General features: G+C 37.4%; 1 protein-coding gene across 5 annotated transcripts in view; it reads left to right on the top strand.

The window, feature by feature from the left end:
• Window positions 1–18,795, top strand: part of EYA4 (EYA transcriptional coactivator and phosphatase 4) — a 287,469-nt gene that overhangs the window by 189,736 nt on the left and 78,938 nt on the right. For all 5 annotated transcript variants that reach the window (XM_010357882.2, XM_010357880.2, XM_010357884.2 and 2 more), the window contains one exon: window positions 18,638–18,762. In XM_010357882.2, the coding sequence (XP_010356184.1) occupies window positions 18,638–18,762 (125 nt within the window). The remainder of the gene's footprint in view (window positions 1–18,637; window positions 18,763–18,795) is intronic.

The following is an 18,795-nucleotide window of genomic DNA, read 5'->3' as shown; positions in this document are numbered from 1 at the left end:
CGTGGTGAACTGTGTAAAAATTGAGGACTTGAAGACACACTCCAGTGTTCTGATTTGAGTGACCGATTTAATAATACAGTTAGAGATAAGAATATGAGAAGGTATGAAAGGAATGATGATGGGGTTGGTTGTGGACATAGGAAGTTAGAAGAGTCTATGAAAAATTCCTGTGGAGATAACCAGTATAGAATTATAGATAAGTTCTGTTGCTCAGAGAGATATGAGGGCTGAGGAAGGATGAATTTGGAATTAATCAACAAAATATAGTTGTTGAAAGCATAAATCCATGTGGAATTTCCCCAGAAGGGTGCTTACCTCATTGAGATGAAATAAGGGCTGAGGCTGCAGATAAGGACAGCAGAATGTTAAGAGGACAAGAATGACACACAAAGACAGTACATCATGGCCAGATGTGACGTCAAGAAACCAGGAAAGAGTAGTTGTATCACTTAAAATGGTTTCAACTACAAGTAATAGAGAACCTGACCCACCCACTTTTAAACAATACTGTAATTTATCTGCTCTCATAACTGGAATTCCAGAGGTAGACTGGCCTCAAGAGTGGTTGATCCAGGAACTCAATAAATTCATCAAGAAACCAGTTTCCTTTGTCTCCTTTTGCTCTGCCATCCATGGCTATGAATTTGTCCTATATCTGTTTCTCGTCTGGGGATAGAATGACTAGTAATAGAAGTCAGATTACATGCTCCCTCATTTAAATTCAGCCGAAGAGGCAGTTTGAATAGGAACCTCTCCTAGAAGAATGAAGATTTCCCCCAAATCTCCAGCAAAGTGCTCCTTGTGTCCCATTGGCACAAATTTGGTAAACTAACGATTCCCAAAACAATTATTAATTTAGACTAAGAATTAGGCCTCCATCTTCTGGGGCTGAGGATAGATTTAGCTTCTTTTTTTATTTTTTATTTTTGAAATGGAGTCTCGCTCTGTCACCCAGGCTGGAGAGCTGTGGCGCGATCTTGGCTCACTGCAACCTCCACCTCCCAGGTTCAAGCGATTCTCTTGCCACAGCCTCCCGAGTAGCTGGGATTACATGTGTGCACCCCCACATCCAGCTGATTTTTGTATTTTTGGTAGAGACAGGGTTTCACCACATCAGTCAGGCTGGTCTCTAACTCCTGACCTCGTGATCCACCTGCCTCAGCCTCCCAAAGTGCTGGGATTACAGGTGTGAACCACAGCACCCGGCCAGATTTAGCTTCTTTTGAGGCACCAGTCTTTGCTGGTGAGAGGTGAATACTTGAATAAAAATTAAGATTCTGTGAGGTAAAAGGAAGTGAGATAGTTAATGCATAACCAGACAACAAGGAGCACTACAGAAGCATGAGGTAAGCTTAGGAGGGAGAAAGGTTGAGAAGAAGTTATTAACATTGTCGTATACTGAACAGGGGTCAAGAGAAGAATTAAGAAGAGGCGGAAAAATGCCCATGACAGCAGTAATTAGAATGTGACCCCAGAGACACACCATGATTCTAATTAAAGTGGATAGAGGGTGACTATGAGGGGAAAAGTAGATATGAGGCATTGAGTCTAATTTCAAGATTCTGAGTTTTGAAAGAAACGATAAAGATAATAGCTAGAGGGGGAAAATAATGAGAATCAGGGGTTTCTTTTTTGTTTTGTTTTCATGATCATCAGTTAAATGTTTCAAAGTTAGTGATTTCTAACTGGGCTGTCATGAAGGGCCTTTGACCAGTTATATGAACTTAGTCAACTTGTCAAATCTCTTTGACTTCTCATCTTTTTTAAAGAGAGAAAAAGAAAGCTGTTTTTATCCTATGGAGTTGGTGGTTTCAGCAATATTTTTCTTCAGTTTTATTTTATTTTATTTTATTTATAATTTCAACTTTTAGATTCACAAGTTACATGTGCAGGTTTGTTATATGAGCAGATTGTGTGATGCTGAGGTTTAGGATATGAATGATCCCATTACCCAGATTGTGAACACAGCACCCAACAGTTAGTTTTTCAACCCTTGCCCCCTCCCTCCTTCCCACCTCAATTAGTCCCTAGTGTCTATTGTTCCCATCTTTATGTCCACAAGTACTCAATGTTTAGTTCCCACTTATAAGTGAGAACATGCGGTATTTGGTTTTCTGTTCCTGCAGTAATTCGCTTAGGATAATGACCTCCAGCTGGTACATATATACCATGGAATACTACACAGCCAAAAAAATAATAGAATCATGTCCTTTGCAAAGATATTTTAAAGAAGAGAATATTGTTTATATTTTAGGTATGTGTGTTTAGGAGATATTTTAAATGTTATACTCCATCGAGACTTCAATACATTTGGAGGAAACAGAAAATAAACTAATTTTACTTTCTATGTCATTGGTCTTAGCCTAAAATCCGTGTTTTACAGAGAATGCAAGAAACTTTTATACTTCAGGTAGAACTGTGCTTTTTCCAAATGTATAGAAAGCATAGTGCCTAATGCATGGTAGAAACTCATCAAATAATTTTTAAGTTATTCTACTTTCATATTTAAAGATGAAAAATATTAGAGATCAATCAGATTATAAAATTATTTATACTGGAGAATTTTCTTATACCATATTTTTTATTTATCAGAGAATTGATTCTAAAAAACAATAAAACTATGCCACAAAAAAAAACTAGTAATATTGAGTAGTGCAGTAAAGCCTGGATAGCTAAGTCTAACTAGGTATGTTAATTGAAATTACTGGAAAATTTATTCATACATTTAACAAGTGTTCATGGAGCACTTACTATGTGATAGGCATTGTGTGCTAGGCTTCTTGCTCTCATAGAGTATACATTCTAGAGGCAGAGCCAATTAAATAAACCAATATATACTATGTCAGGGAGATAATTGCCTTGAAGAAGAATAAAATGAGATATTGGGATAGTATGCAATTAGTACAAATGTTTTCATTTTGTATGAGGAGAGCAGGAAGGGAATCTCTGAACGGGGATGTTTGAGCTGAGACACAGGACATGGAGGATGGCTGGGGGAACTGTGTTCCTGAGAAAGGGGAAATCAAGTGCAGAGGTCCTAACCTGGGAACACAAAGGGTATGTTCAACAAACAGCAGCTTAGACTGGGGAGATGGGATGTAGGGAATTGGGGCTCTGTGAGTGAGGGGAATCACCTAGGAGATGAGGTTAAGAAATGGGGCATCAGTGTGCCATGTGAGGAAGCAAGGCCTTAGAGACTGTGGGAGGAATTTGGGAACTACTCTAAGAGATATGAGAAGGCATTAGAGGGTTTAGAACAGAGGACTGATTGCGTTAAGTTGGTTATTACTCTAACTGCCTTGGGGAGAATAGGCTGTTCTAGGGCAAGTGTGGCTTGGGGAGATAAAGTTCAAACAAATGTAACTTTTTATTTCCTTGAAATATGTAATAAAGTAAAGCTACCTATTCAGGGAGTTTGTCCAAGTAATAGCACTGACAGATCTACTATAATAAATAGATGATATTAATTTATAATTAGCAAAGTAACTATTCAGATAGAAATCATTCAGTTGACGCTAGTTGACTAATCACTCCTCATGCATTCTTACTCTTGTATTTGATGAACTTTGTTTTGAAGCCAGTGCAATATGAAGTGCACCATCCCTCCTCAGCAGGGACAAATGACCACAGATTATTGAGATCAGTCTCCTTAAAATTAATGTTATTATAACATTCTGTTATAAAGAAAGAATTATATCGCAGGTATTTTTGTGGAGCTTTTAGGAACTGTTGGAGTGCTTTAAATTTATAACATTGTGTGTTCCCCTTAAATGTTCATGGTTGGAAAACATCTAATTTTATCCAATATTTAAAAACTTTTTTGGCAGTGAGATTCATAGGGCAGAAGTTACAGAATGATTTCATTTTGGAAAATAAGTGAAAAGTAAAGATAACACATGAACCCAGCAAAATACTCCATTTTCTTGATTTTTTTTTTTTTTTTTTTTTTTTTGCCAGTATCTTTGTCATGAGGGCAGACCATGGTGCATTATTCCACCCCCGCCCCCAGCATTTGCAAACCACCAGTCATTTCCTTAGGGACCTTAACAAACGGAAGCATTGAATTCTCTTCAGTCAGTGGTGACTCCCACCTGGGAAAAAGACAGCTCTGTAATTGAATCCCAGCATATGCATTGTCATCCCTCCTGCCTGCTCTCCTGGTGCTACAGCAAATTAAAAGATCTCCAAGGCTCAGCCTGCCTCCCAGCTGCCAGCCCCTGGTAGACATGAGGGAGCCAGCAGGGACCAGGTGGAGCAGTTTTGAGTTGCACTAAACACACGGCACAAGGAGATTGGCCATAACTTCCCAATTGAATATTTATGCCAGCCCCGTTTCTCATCTTGCTCTTTGGCACTGAACAGAGTGCTGAGCTCCTGCTGATTTCAGGGGCGCTGCATTGTGTTTGGATCTGCTTTGTGAAGTATTACACCAGATGAGAAATGGGCCCACGTTCCTATCACTAAGATGACTGGTTGACTTTTTTTCTTTTTATTTTTTTCACGGAGACTATCATGTTATAGTATCAAAAGTTGGGGGCAGTGAGGGAGTTCCCTGACATCTCCTGACACTGCTGTTCCATGAATCGTACACAACTTCAACCACTGCTTGCTATGGAGTGGAACTTTAATGGCTCCTATTCAGGGACAGACAAATACACTCTGATTGGTGTATTACTGCATTTTCATCTTTTTTTTTTTTAAGGTTTTATTTTTGTTTGCTAAGGTCAGACACTTATCACAGGGCCCTCTCATCACATTTCACATTCTGATCCCTCGTGGCAGGTGCTAACTTCCTTGCACTCAAACTGAATGGGTTGGATAACCTCATAAAGATACAGAATGTCTTGGCAGAGAAAGGAAAGGACTACAGAATGCCTGTCTATGGAAGAGTCTCAGTGTTATTTAGTTATTAGTTAGCCCTGTAAACCCGAGAAGATATTTGGAAACCCGTCTACACACACCCATTAACTTTTTCTAGGTGGTGGATCACAGATGTAAATTCATGTCCCTGATTCCTAATCCATATTGTTATCTAATAAAAGCACATTCCTTATGTAGATTTCATCATGAAATTTGCTTTAAAAATTGTTCTCTTCAATTGTATTTTTGTATAACATAGTAAACTATAGATCAGTGAACCATTGAATTTCTTGTGAATTGCTGATTCTAAAATGAAATTCTCAAATGATTAAATTTAAATACTTAGGAGGCAGTGATAATGAGAAGCCAATGTAAGTTCTGTAGGCAAAAGACATGCCAGAGTAACCTCATAGTCTTCTATGACAGCAGTACCAGAAAGGAAGAGGAAAGACATACATTATACTTAGCACACACAGAATTCAGCAAAGTGCATGCCAGAGGCTCAGATATTTATGAGAAAAAGACAGAAATTAGCTCAATAACTATTCCTGATGAACTAATATAAATCTGGAGGTATACCTCTACTGCCCTCTTTAAAATCTGCCCTTGGGATTGCGCTTTTCAACATGTTTATTTATTTATTTATTATTTTTTTGAGATGGAGTCTCGCTCTTTCGCCAGGCTGGAGTGCAGTGGGGCGATCTTGGCTCACTCCAACCTCTGCCTCCCAGGTTCAAGCGATTCTCCTGCCTCAGCCACCCAAGTAGCTGGGACTACAGGCATGTGCCACCACACCCGGCTACTTTTTGTATTTTTAGTAGAGACGTGGTTTCACTGTGTTGGCCAGGATGGTCTCTATCTCTTGACCTCATGATCTGCCCACCTCGGCCTCCCAAAGTGCTGCGATTACAGGTGTGAGCCACCGTGCCCGGCCAACATGTTTATTGTGAGGGCATTGAGGGCATGCTAAGAAAGTTTGTAGGTGACATAGTAACTTCACTGAGAAAGAGGATATTGAACAGCAGAGTCAGAATCTAACAGACAGGCTGAAACAATGGACTCAAGTCCAACAAGATAGCATATAGGAGAAACACATGAAAAGCTGTTTACTTGGGCCCAAATAGCAACTGCATGTGTGGTGAGTGACTGGGAGGACACAGGGCTCTCAAGCATCACGTGGGACAAAGACTTAGGAATTTTGATGGCTGGGTTTAGGCATGAATTAGGACTGCACAGTGTCTGAGGATAAAGCTAATGCACTCTTCAGGCTACACTGACAAGTGAGAGTTGTAATAACCTTGAACTATCTTGGACCACAACTGCATGACTGTGGGGACCACCGTTAAAGAAGAATCCTGGAGATCTTATTGAAGAGAACGCTAGGAAGATAAAAGAGTTTGAGATGGATTAAGCGGACTGAGGGAACTGAAGATGCCCTTCCTGAGAGAGAAAAAGCTCTTGGGCAGGATGGGTCATTGATGTGTGAAAGACTATGTTATATGTAAGAAGGTTTAGACTTGACCCATGACAACAGATGAATTTTCTTGGACCAAAGTTGCAGGAAAGCCATGGATAGAAAACTTTCTAGTAGTGTAAGTTATCTGAAAATGAAAGGGCCGCCTCTTAAGAAAATGATTTTCTTGACACTACAGGTTTTCAAATAGGCAAACCAGGCTGTTTTATTGTCTGTGTTTTAGAGGTGATTGTAGTAATAAAATTTATGAAGCATGCACTATAGGCCAACCTTTGGATCCTTTTTTTGTGTGATCTTTAATTCACACACTAGCCTCCCAGAGGATATTATTATCTCCAATTTTGAGACTAAGGTCCCATGACTGGTAAATGAGGCAGAGTTTAAAATTCAGGTTTTAGTTGGCAGTAGAGACTCTTAACACTGCTCTCATAGCCTTAAGCACAATACACTGTTTTGCATTTGAGGACATTTTACGTCCCTTCAGAACTGGAAATCCAATCATTTTAATAGGTTACTACCTTTTTTTTTGTACATTATATCAATGCTTTGCTCTTGTTAGTATGACATTCTAGTATTGGAAAAATCTAGATTTGTTTATCCTCTGAACAGTTTGATCTTTACTGGTAGAGTTTTTCTTAGAAAAACATTGATATGTTTCTTAGTATAATTGATGGCATTAAATGTTTAGATTGTGGTCTTACGGCTTTATTTCACTACTTGCTACAGGAAAATAATTTCCTGCTTCATTAATGATGGTTTGAACTGATCTGACAGAAACTGAATCCTGTGCCATTCAAATAATGATTGGAGCATCCATTGGATTTTTGTTTATTTCTTTGTTTTCTAATTAAGGGGGGCTTTTAAAAACAAAAATTTAGGGAAATGCTTCTGGTTTTTGGAAGCATTTATTCACATTTCTTGGGGGTGGAGGGAACTGACATGTTTTAAATTTGTTAGAGTCATAGTGAACAAAGGGGAAGAGTTGCAGGTCTCAAGTCTAGAGCTGTAAGCCCTGGAAAGGAAAAATTGTAAAAGTGTCCAGAGAACAGTGTGTTCATGGCTTTACTTTCTGTTACTCTGAGGCCTGAGGTCACCCTGGCAGATGGGTCACTTACACTGCAAGCACTCATGCTGGCCTCGGGGACAGGCATGAGGTCACTGGCACATTGCAAGAACAGCTTCGTTTCTTTATGCATACCCCACTTTCCTGGTCCTTGTTAAGGGTCTTCTTCTTCCTGCGGTTCCCATCTGTGCAGCTGACCCCAGTTCTGACTATATCTGGGGAAATGGGTTCGTGAGGGCCTCCTTCTGGGACTATCTGTCCACCTGATCAGTGATATAGACACTGTGCAGTGGAGAGGAGCCACATCTCCCTGCCCGCCTGCCAGCAGAGTCACTGGCTCAGGGCTACAAACTGTGACAAGTGGTTTTTGGATCCTAATCTGAAATATGTTGGTTTAACATGACCTGACATTGTTACCTGATGTTTTAAAATGCCCGTACTTTTTCCAGAAAGTGGGAACTGATACACAGCAGTGGCATGCCCTACTAATTTTCATATGATCTAAATTGATGAGGGTACTTCATTACTTTTTTTATTCCACAATATCTTTTTCCTCTCTGCCTCTAAAGCGCACACCTACGTATGCACACACAGACACAGACACACACAAACATGCATGTGCACACACACACACCCCTTATTCACTTGGGAGATCTAACACTGCACATAAAAATATTGAAACTTACAGGCTGGGTGCGGTGGCTCATACCTGTAATCCCAGCACTTTGGGAGGCCGAGGCAGGCGGATCAGGAGGTCAGGAGTTGGAGACCAGCCTGGCCAAGATGGTGAAACCCCATCTCTACTAAAAATACAAAAATTAGCCGGGCATGGTGGTGTGTGCCTGTAGTCCCAGCTCTTTGGGAAGCTGAGGCAGGAGCATTGCTTGAACTCGGAAGGCAGAGGTTGTAGTGAGCCAAGATCATGCCATTGCACTCCAGCTCTGGGTGACAGAGCAAGACTCCATCTCAGGGGAGTCTTCAATGGTTACTAAAGTCAATATAAGCATCTGCTCTGCCAAGTTTACACTGTTAATAATATTTAAAGGTAGTCATCTTTTTTTTCCAGGATGTTTATTTCAACCCCTTGTTAGTGGTCCTTATGCATTTGCATCAGAGAACTAATCCCATCTCCCTTTACCTAGCCCCTCGCTCTCCTGCCTAGCCTGTGGGAATCTTTGAAGATTCTTTGTATTCTAAGAACTGTCCCAAGAACATAGCAGATACTCAAGCAGTGTTTGCTGAACTAGACTACATTTGACTCCAAGTAACCAAATGACTTTATCTACATTTTTTTCTATTCCTTTTATTCATTAGCATCCACTAAACATACTACACTGTTCTAGGAATGGGGGAAAAAATCCATGAACAAATTAGAAAACAGTCATACCTTCATGGTGCCTTACACTCTAATTATGTGAATAGAAGCTATTGTTGTTATTCTTACTTTTCAGGTAAGGAGAATTGAGGCTTATGTCACATAGGAAAAAAAATTATGAGCAAATCTTGCCCTTAAAATAATTCTGATGGTCAAATGCAAATTTGCTTTTTTGGTGGACTCTTGAGAATGTGGGAAATAGACCCATGTCCACTTTATGCAAAGAGAAAAAGGTGGCATGAGAGTGGGAGTCTTTGAACGTTGAGGATGCTTTTGCATTCCTTGGGTTGTGAACAACTGATGGAGTCATCCTATAAATAAGCAGAACCATGACTCATTACCAGGATCTGTACAGAATGAATCATGGCTTCTGAGTTAGAGTAGACTCTAAAGTGCACAGTTGTAAGGCTTCCCCTTTCTTGGGTTTGAAGAGGATATTTCAAACTGTTAGAAAGAAATTCCATCAATGCTACAGAAAAATTGCAGGAAAAAAAATCTCCAGAAACTAGTTGCATGTCTTTACATTTTCTTTCTTTTCCAAGTTTTTGTGTTTATGGCTAAGTTCATTTTTTATATTGTCCAGAAAGATGCTGATATTCAAATGGCCTTATGACATAAGGACCACTAACAAGGGTTTGAAATAAACATCCTGGAAAAAAGAGATGACTACCTTTAAATATTATTAACAGTGTAAACTTGGCAGAGCAGATGCTTATATTGACTTTAGTAACCATTGAAAACTATTCAAAATGTTTTATTTCAGGGATGTGCATTCCTGATTGTGATTTCACAGTGTGAATGAAATAAAGTCACTTAAATTGCTAGAAACAGTGTGAGCTCTGCATCAGATAAACATGAGTTCAAGTTCTGGTGCTGCTACTTTCTATCTGTATGACCTTGGGACTACTGTGTATCCTCTCTGAGCCTCAATTTCTTTATCTACAAAATGTGGAAAATAATATGTATATTAATATGTCATTTTATGACGAGTTGATGGGTGCTGACGAGTTGATGGGTGCAGCACACCAACATGGCACAAGTATACATATGTAACAAACCTGCACGTTATGCACATGTACCCTAGAACTTAAAGTATAATAATAATAATAAATATGTCATTTTAAAGATTAAAGGTGATAGTATATATGAGAAAAACTAAACACAGAATATGTCATACTGTATTAGTCCATTTTCATACTGCTGTAAAGAACTGCCCAAGACAGGATTATTCATAAAGGAAAGAGGCTTAATTGACTTACAGTCCCGCATAGCTGGAGAAGCTTCAGGAAACTTATAATCATGGCAAAAGGCAAATGGGAAGGAAGGCACCTTCTTCACAAGGTAGCAGGAAGGAGAATGAACGCAAGAGGAACTACCAAACACTTATGACACTATCAGATCTTGTGAGAACCCACTCACTATCTTGAGAATAGCATGGGGGAGACCATCCCCATGACTCGATTACCTCCACCTTGTCTCTCCCTTGACACATGGGGATTATGAGGATTATGGGGATTACAATTCAAGATGAGATTTGGGTGGGGACACAAAGCCTAAACCATATCACATACAGTAGGTATACGGTAAAAACTGGTACCCATTAATCATTTTGTTGCTGAAACCTAAGGTAAAATTTATATATTTTACATTCTGTATAAATTGGAATTAAAAAGAATCTGAAGTGTCACAATTAAATTAATCACAAAGCATATAAAAGGAAATATGGGAATATTTTCACCATATTCTTAGTAGCAATAGTGTATCTCTGTTCTCTGAAGACTCTTAGTTGCAAGAAACATTGACCCACCTAAATGAATTCAAGTGTAAGTAACTAAATTGTAAATATCTAGATAATTGCATTTTGGTTTCCTGTGGACTGGAATGTAAAATGCCAAGGTTATTTTTATTTTGAGGTTTTTGTTTTTCAGGGGCAACATTTTCTGTTTCTTCTTTGTGGTGTGTGCGCCATCCTTTTATTCCTGACCAATGTTCCTTCTTTACTCATCTTGTGTGTGGTCCAGATTGGCTATGAGCCCCTACACTACTTTGTGGCTTCAGTGATATCATTGAACAGATACCTCCCCCAGGATCCCTTATTCGAATTCATCAAAACCCAGCTAAGAATTTCTGAGGACGTTTTCTAGAATCTTTAAGTTTACATTAATTTCTATCTGTTCCACTTTATGGACACTTACTATACTTTAAATTTCTATTCACAGGACCCTGCTTTGTCATTTAGATGGTAAACTCCTTGAGGGTCGGGTCATGTTGTCTTCACTCAGGAATCCTGACACCTGTGACACTGCTTTACATGTAATAAGCAACCATTAATTTGTTTGATCATTTAAATTAAAAGTCTTTGGGTTGGGCGAGTCTAGTAGAAGATAATGACATCACGAGCATTTAGCATTTACTGTAATTAAGTCTGTTATCGGGGTGTGCTACAGATACTACTTGGTACTGTTTTTGAGCTCATCTTTGTTCTTGGATTTCACCTCTTTTTCTTCTGTTTGTTCCATGGTTGGCAAATCTTCTGATTCCTGACTGCCATTTAAACTCATTTCTCCCAGTTTTTCACACTTAAATTCACCCTGTCACACTCACATGCTTGATTTCACAGCTGTTTTCTAAGAGGGTTATGGCTTACACACCATTTCAGTCATTCATTTATTACTCAAATGTTTCTTGAGAAACTACTTTTTCGGGCAGCTTTGCAGGCAATAAGGATATAGCAGTGAATCTTCAATAGATTCACTGGAATGAAATAATCCAAATTAAAATCAGCAAAGGAAAAAGGCATATGGGGCAGAGTTCAGGAGAAACCGAGAGTTCATTTCCAGTTGTCTTCTGTCCAGAGTTGTACAAATAGCACTTATTTGTCCCTGCAACAATGTGTGACAGTACATGCAGAGTGTTGCCAACGGCAGATGCTCATCCAAGCCTTAGTGCCCAGGGGTCACTATTATTGGAGGTCAGTTATATAAACATGTCTGACCACCCATATGGCTGATCTTCATTACTGTTTTTAGCCCCTTCAGAAGTCAGACTGATTCTGCGTGTCCCAAAGCCCCCACCAAGAATCACATTGTTAGCATCATTGTTAGCATAGAGTGTCTGGTGTGGCCCAGGGCTCCAGCTAAACACAGGTAATCTTATAAGTTAAGATATTCCAAGGGCTTAAAGGTTATCTCCCAGGAATTGGTCAAGGGACAAGCCTTTCTTTTGAATGTGCTGAGTTTGGACGATTCACTTTCTACTGCGCAAGGGCTAACCTCACTTATTTTCTTTCTTCTCTCAAGGACCAAGCCGTGTGCTATCTAAACAATTGTTTCCAACGTTGTTTCCTTAGTTTTAGTTTTATAGTGGCAATATTAGGTCCCAGTTACTCTATCATAGACAGGAATTATAGTCAAGTAATCTGAAAACCTCTTTATAAAATGTTATTTCATTCTTATTACTTTCTTTCTATGCTTTTGAATATATTCTATAATGTGCCTGTATAAAAATGTACATAATTCGTTAGCACATATAAATGACACCTAAATAAATACGTACACATATTTGAGGTGCTTACTCTTTTTATTCAATTAACAATCTAGTAGTTTGGAAGCTACTGAGTTTGACAACTGTTTATTTGCATCTTTTAATAGGAAGGGCACTTCAGGAGTTAACAAAGATAAATGAAAAAGAATCTTGTTATCACAGACATCCTGTGGCAGCTTTTTTTTCATTTGTTTTCTAGAAAAACGTATACACAAATGACAATAAATTAAGACAGTATGAAAAGTGCTGCAGAGGAAGGTAAAAATAATATAACAAAAATATGACAGTATGACCAGGTCACTTCTGGTTTTGAGGACCAGAAAAAGCTTCATGGAGAAGGTAGCATTTCTGAGGTATTTAAACATTGATTAAGATGGTTTTCAGGAGCTGTCAGACAAGAAAGATGCTGTACAAGCTAAAGTTGTGAAGGGGAAATTGTGACAATAGTAAAATAATCATTTTTGATACAGGAAACTGTATAGTAGGTGATTACTTGAAGATAAAGCTGCATGGAGAGCTATGAATGTCTGGGTAAGGCATTGGGACAGGATAGTACTCATTATATTTGTAAAGAGAAGACATACAATAAGAGCTAAGTTTGGATTTCTTGGAAATCAGATATAACTTTATTTTTGTTTCCCTCTGTGCATTTCTTATGATTGGCTTTAATAAAGCATTCTCTTATTTTCAGAATTTGACTATGATGTGTTTAGCTGTGCTTTTTCTTTTTCCTGTTTGATGTTCATGGTGCTGTAAGGCTCTTGGGTTGATGTTTTTCATCAGATTTGGGAAAATTTTGGCCATTACTTATTCCAATATTATTCTGTATCGTTCTCTTTCTCCTGTTTTTTTTTTTTTTTTTTTTAATAATATTACACAGGTTACTTATGCTCAATTCAGTTGCCACTCCCAATTTTTTCCTCTGTGCTTCAGTTTGGATAATTTGCATTGGCCTAGCTTCAGATATCCTGGTCCTTTCTTTCACAATGTCCAATATGCTATTAAGTCCACTCAAATAATACTTATGTAATGTATTGTTATTTTCATTCTAGAAATTTTATTTAGTTCTTTTTTAAGAGTTTCCATTTCTTCTCCATATGCAATATAGAGATACACACTGTTATAAATAAAGTTTCAGTGCCGCAAAAGAAATAGCACTAAAATATAAAATTTTCTTTTTAATTCTCAGCAAGGCAATGTACTTCTATAGGAGGGTGCGCCCTTACAGATGGAGCAATGGTGAGCACAAGAGAGGACAAGAGAGGAAAAGGGGCTCTTATCCCTGACACACGTAGCCCCTGCTGCTGTGTCTTTCCCCTATTGGCTAGGGTTAGATGGCTAAACTAATTCCGACTGGCTAATTTAAAGATAGTGACAGGTTGAGTGGTCTGGTGGGAAAAAATGTTTATGCAGGGTGGAGAATGAGTCAGGGCAGAACAGGTAGCTGGCAATCGGAATGAGTTGGTGTGGAGCAGGTGATTGAAATGCGTCAGGGTGGAGCAGGTAATCGAAAAAGGTTGCCTTATGAGGAAGTTAAGTTTAAAAGTGGAAGGCAAAGAGTGGAACATACTGACATATTGATTCTTTGAAAAGAAATTTAGAACTCATATCTAACAATACATATATATTTATATATTATATACATACATGTATTGATCTATATATGACAGATGTATATATGGCATATATGTATATATTAATACCTGTATATGGCATATAGATATTTATATACCTGTGTATATATCTTTTCCTATAAGTTACTTAATATATTCACATTAGTTTTAAAATCCTTATCTGCTAGTTTCAACACTTGGGTCATATACAGGTCTGCTTTTATTTACTGTGTTTTCTGTCGACTAGGAGTCACATTTTTCTGCTTTTTGTTAGGTCACAAAATATTTATAATGTTCTGAACATTATATACAATAAATCAATAGAGATTGAAGCATAATTTTTCTTTTGTGTTTTATTTCCCCAAAAAGTGGTAGTTCTTTCCTCTGGCAGTTAAGGTAAGGATCTGTTCGTTGAGACCCTTCCTAAAGTTGTTGAGCTTCACTGGAGCTGGACTGTGATTAGCCCAACTTCCATCCCTCTGAAAAATCACTGCTTTGATATTTCAATATTTGAACTGGAGAGGCATTGACTGAAGTTATAATGTTTTAGTTAATATTTTTATTTAGTACTGGCAAGGTCCTTATATGTGTAACTTTGGTAAATTCACTCATTAGTTCCAGTAGTTTGGGGATTTGGGGGATGCATTTCCCAGAATTTTCTCTATAAACCATTAAATCATTTGTGAATTAAAGTTTTTTCTTTCTAAACTTTGCTTATTTTATTTCCTTATTTTTGTCTGGTATTGGCTAAGATTGCTAGTAGAATATTGTGGTGAAGTAGGAAAAGCAGATATCTTTGACTTGCTACCGAAATAATTCTGTATTTCATCATTGAATATGATATAAGCTATAGATTTTTCAAGATTGCTTTTATCAGATGGAGGAAAAATACTTCTTTTCTTAGTTTGCCAGGAGTTTGTATCATGAATGGATGATGAATATTATCAAATTTTTTGTACTTATAGAAATAATATGTTAATATATTGAATTACATGTATTTCTACGTGTGAAATCAGCTTTACATTACTGGCATAAAGCACACTTGGTCATGATTTTTTTCTATTGCTGGGTTTGATTTGAGAATATTTTAAATATTTTCTTATCTATGTTTATAAAAAATATATATCCATATTTTCTTCTCTTAAAATTGTCCCTTTCTCGTTTTGGGGTTAGGGTAATTCTCATCACCTACTATGAAATGATAAGTGTTTCCTTCTATTTTTTCTGAAAGAATTTGTAAAAAAAAATTATTTAAAAAAATTTTTTTTAAATAATAGTAACAAAAAAGTTTGCTAGTATTTATTAATTGAACCATATGACCCTGGAGTTTTTTTTTGATAAATATTTAATTATGAATTCAGTTTTTTAATCAATGCAGGACTATTTAGATTTTCTATTTTAATTGGATCAAGTTTTGTAAATGTATCTTTCAGGAAATTCACTGATTTTGTGTGTCTTTGAATTAATTGGCATAATATTGTTTATAATACTTCCTTATTACCCTTTTAAAATCATCAGTATCTCTCATGATCATCTTTTGGATTTGTAAATTTTCTCTATTGTTCACAGATTTTGTTTCAATTATTTCTACTCTTTATTGTTTCCTTCTATTTACCTTCTGTTTAATTTCCTTTTCTTCCTCTAGTTTCTTAAAGTGGTCACAGATTTTAAATCCTTCTTCTTTTCTAATATAACCATTTAAAGATATAAACTTCTCATTAATCACTACTTTATTTGCATACCACAGTTTGATTTGATATCTTTTCATTATCATTTTGTTCTAAATATTTTTTATATTTACTTGTGTTTTTTTTTTCTTTGGTTCACAAATTATTTAGAAGTGCAGTGTTTAATTTTCAAATGTTAGGGATTTTTTATATATCTTATTACCATTGCTTTCTAAATTAATTCATTGTGGTCAGATACCATACCCTGTAACATTTCAACTTTAAAAATCTATCAATATTTACTTTATAGCCCAGCTATAGCCCAGGTCTATCCTTTGGTAGATGTTCCATGTGCACTTGAAAATAGTGTGCATTTTATCATTACTGGGTATTAGTGTCCTGGAACTGTCAATTAGGTCACATTGGTGATAACACTCTCCAAATCTTACATGTATATTTTTTAAAATTTATTTTTGTCTACTTTTCTTCTGTTGGTTACTCTGAAAAGTGTGTCATAAAAGCTCCAACTATGATCATAGACTTATCTGTTTCTTCCTTTAATTCTGTCAGTTTTTGCTTCATGTATTCTGTAACTCTGCTTGTAGGCACATGTTATGTCTTCTTGAATACTTTATTGTTTTTCATCGTTTTCCAATTCCTTTCTTTATATTTGCTAATAGTCTTCATCTTGAGGCCTGTTTTATGTGATGTAATATTAGCTTGACCATCTTTCTTATGTTAATTATCTGCGTGGTATGTCATTTTCCATTATTTGACCCTCCACCTAATTGGGCCTTAATCACTTTTCAGGTTCCCAGGATGCAGATGCTGAAGTATTTCCTGCAGGAGTTTATTTGGGTTGTGCTCTCAGTATTAGTTCCTTTTGAGGGGCATGAAAGAAGCAGGGTTGGATTAAGAGACGCTGATCTGTAGTACTGTTGCAACAAAGGTCTCAGCTAGTCTTATGAGAGGCCCTAGACTATGGTGACCCTTAGGGTAAGAGGGAGTAGTCATTTTACCCCTCCATTGACCAGTCAGTAGATGAGGGCTGCCCTCAGAAAGAGTGTGCTCTTGGGCACAGTGACCTTCTTTAGTTGAGGGCAAGTTTTGGGAAGGAACTCAGTTGAAAGCTGCCAGTTGGTAACACTCTGAGCAGCTATGGGAATGAGTTCTTCAGGATGTCTGGGCAGTATACTATAGTAGCACAATATGCTGATATTTAAAGTGCTTCTCTTGTAGATCCTCCATAGTTAGGTCTTGGTTGTATAATCTAATCTGACCATAGTTGACTGTTCATTGGAGTGTTTAGTTCATTGATGTTTAGTGTAATCATCCATGTGTTTGAGTTCGAGTGTGCCATCTTGCTTTGTGTTTTCCATTTTTTCATATCTATTCTTTGTTTCCTTCCCTCTTTTTGGCTTCTTGGGGTTAATCGAATTCTTTAAAATGCTATTTTAATCGTTCTGTTCGCTTTTTGTTATACCTGATGGTATTTTTCTTAACATTTAACGCTACGGATTATTGCATGTACCCTAAACATAACCTCTTATCCAAATTTAATATAACACCTCATGCCAAATGAAAGAACCTCGAAAAATATAATTTCACCTCACTTTTTCCTATTGTTGTCACGTATTACATCTGTAAGTCCCTGTATATAATGCAATTATTTTGGCTTCAATAGGCTGTCTTTCATGAATTAAGAGAAAAATAAAAGATAATCTCTTATCTTTACCTATATATTTACATTTATGTTATTCTTAATTCTTTCCTGTAGGTCTAAGTTTTCACCTGGTATCTTTTCTTTGATCTGAAGGTCTTCCTTTAGTATTTGTTATAGTTCAGGTTGTTGGTGAGAAATTCTCTCAACTTTTATTTATCTTGTATGTTTCTTTCTTTCATGAAAGCATGTGTAGCTTCTTTGGGCTACTGCACAGTTCTTTTTCCTAGTTTCCTTTTCTTTTTTTCTTTTTCCTTTTTTTTTTTTTTTTTTTTTCCGTGATGGAGTCTGGCTCTGAGGCCCAGGCTGGAGTGCAGTGGCGCGATCTCGGCTCACTGCAAGCTCCGCCTCCCGGGTTGACGCCATTCTCCTGCCTCAGCCTCCCGAGTAGCTGGAACTACAGATGCCTGGCACCAAGCCCGGCTAATTTTTTTTTCATATTTTTAGTAGAGACAGGGTTTCACCGTGTTAGCCAGGATGGTCTGGATTTCCTAACCTCATGATGTACCCGCCTAGGCCTCCCTAAATGCTGGGATTACAGGCGTGAACCACCGCGCCCAGCCTCTAGTTTCTTTTTCAAAAGATGATAACCCTTCAAGAATCACAGTTTTATGTTACCCCAATTGTAGCACAATCTCTGGAGCAAACATAAGCCAAAGCCCTATTCCTGAATTTACACTAAAAGTGTTACAAAACCAGCTCTCAGGGCTTGAGCTCATTTTTCGGCTCCCTGGGTCAACAAGGTCAGCTGGAAGCTTCCGTTTAATTTTGAGTTCACACTTTATTTCTAGCTACTGATTTCTTCATTATTGGTGGCAGGGATTGCCAAATTTGGGGAATTAAACATTTTCAGCTCTCTAGTGTGTAGCTAAGGTGATCAATTTAGGAGGGTGGGTATGTATATCAGCTTAAACTGCCAAGATGACAGAATTTGCATTTTTTCTTACAGTATTATATGGAACAGTCATAGGATTATTTTTTGTTATTTCTATATGTTAGTAATAACATAATATGTTTTATTTTTGTATTAGTAATAACATGTTTTCCATATTATGTTATAATATGTTATAATAACATGTTATATTATTACAAACAGTTTATGAGGCTTAACTTACTATGGAAGCTTTTCTTATTTGTGTATGCATTTGTTTGTATGTGTGTTTGTTTCTAATGAACTGGCATGTTCATCTGGTTGACTAAGTCTTAGATACTGGTTTTAATTATCACCGTGAGATCACGTGGTCAATAGAATAATATTTGTAGTCTATTAAAAAATAACTGCTGCAGTTCCAACTCTTCTCTGCTGCTTCCTGCTCTACCAGGTCTATGGACATGCAGGACCTAGCAAGTCCTCATACTCTTGTTGGAGGTGGTGATACTCCAGGTAGCTCCAAACTGGAAAAATCTAATCTCAGCAGCACATCGGTTACTACAAATGGGACAGGAGGTAAGTGTACTACCCTGAAGATACCCAGAATCA

This window comes from Rhinopithecus roxellana, chromosome 4, assembly GCF_007565055.1.
Source record: "Rhinopithecus roxellana isolate Shanxi Qingling chromosome 4, ASM756505v1, whole genome shotgun sequence".
Taxonomy (NCBI): Eukaryota; Metazoa; Chordata; class Mammalia; order Primates; family Cercopithecidae; genus Rhinopithecus; species Rhinopithecus roxellana.
This window is presented reverse-complemented; position numbering and strand designations above follow the sequence as displayed.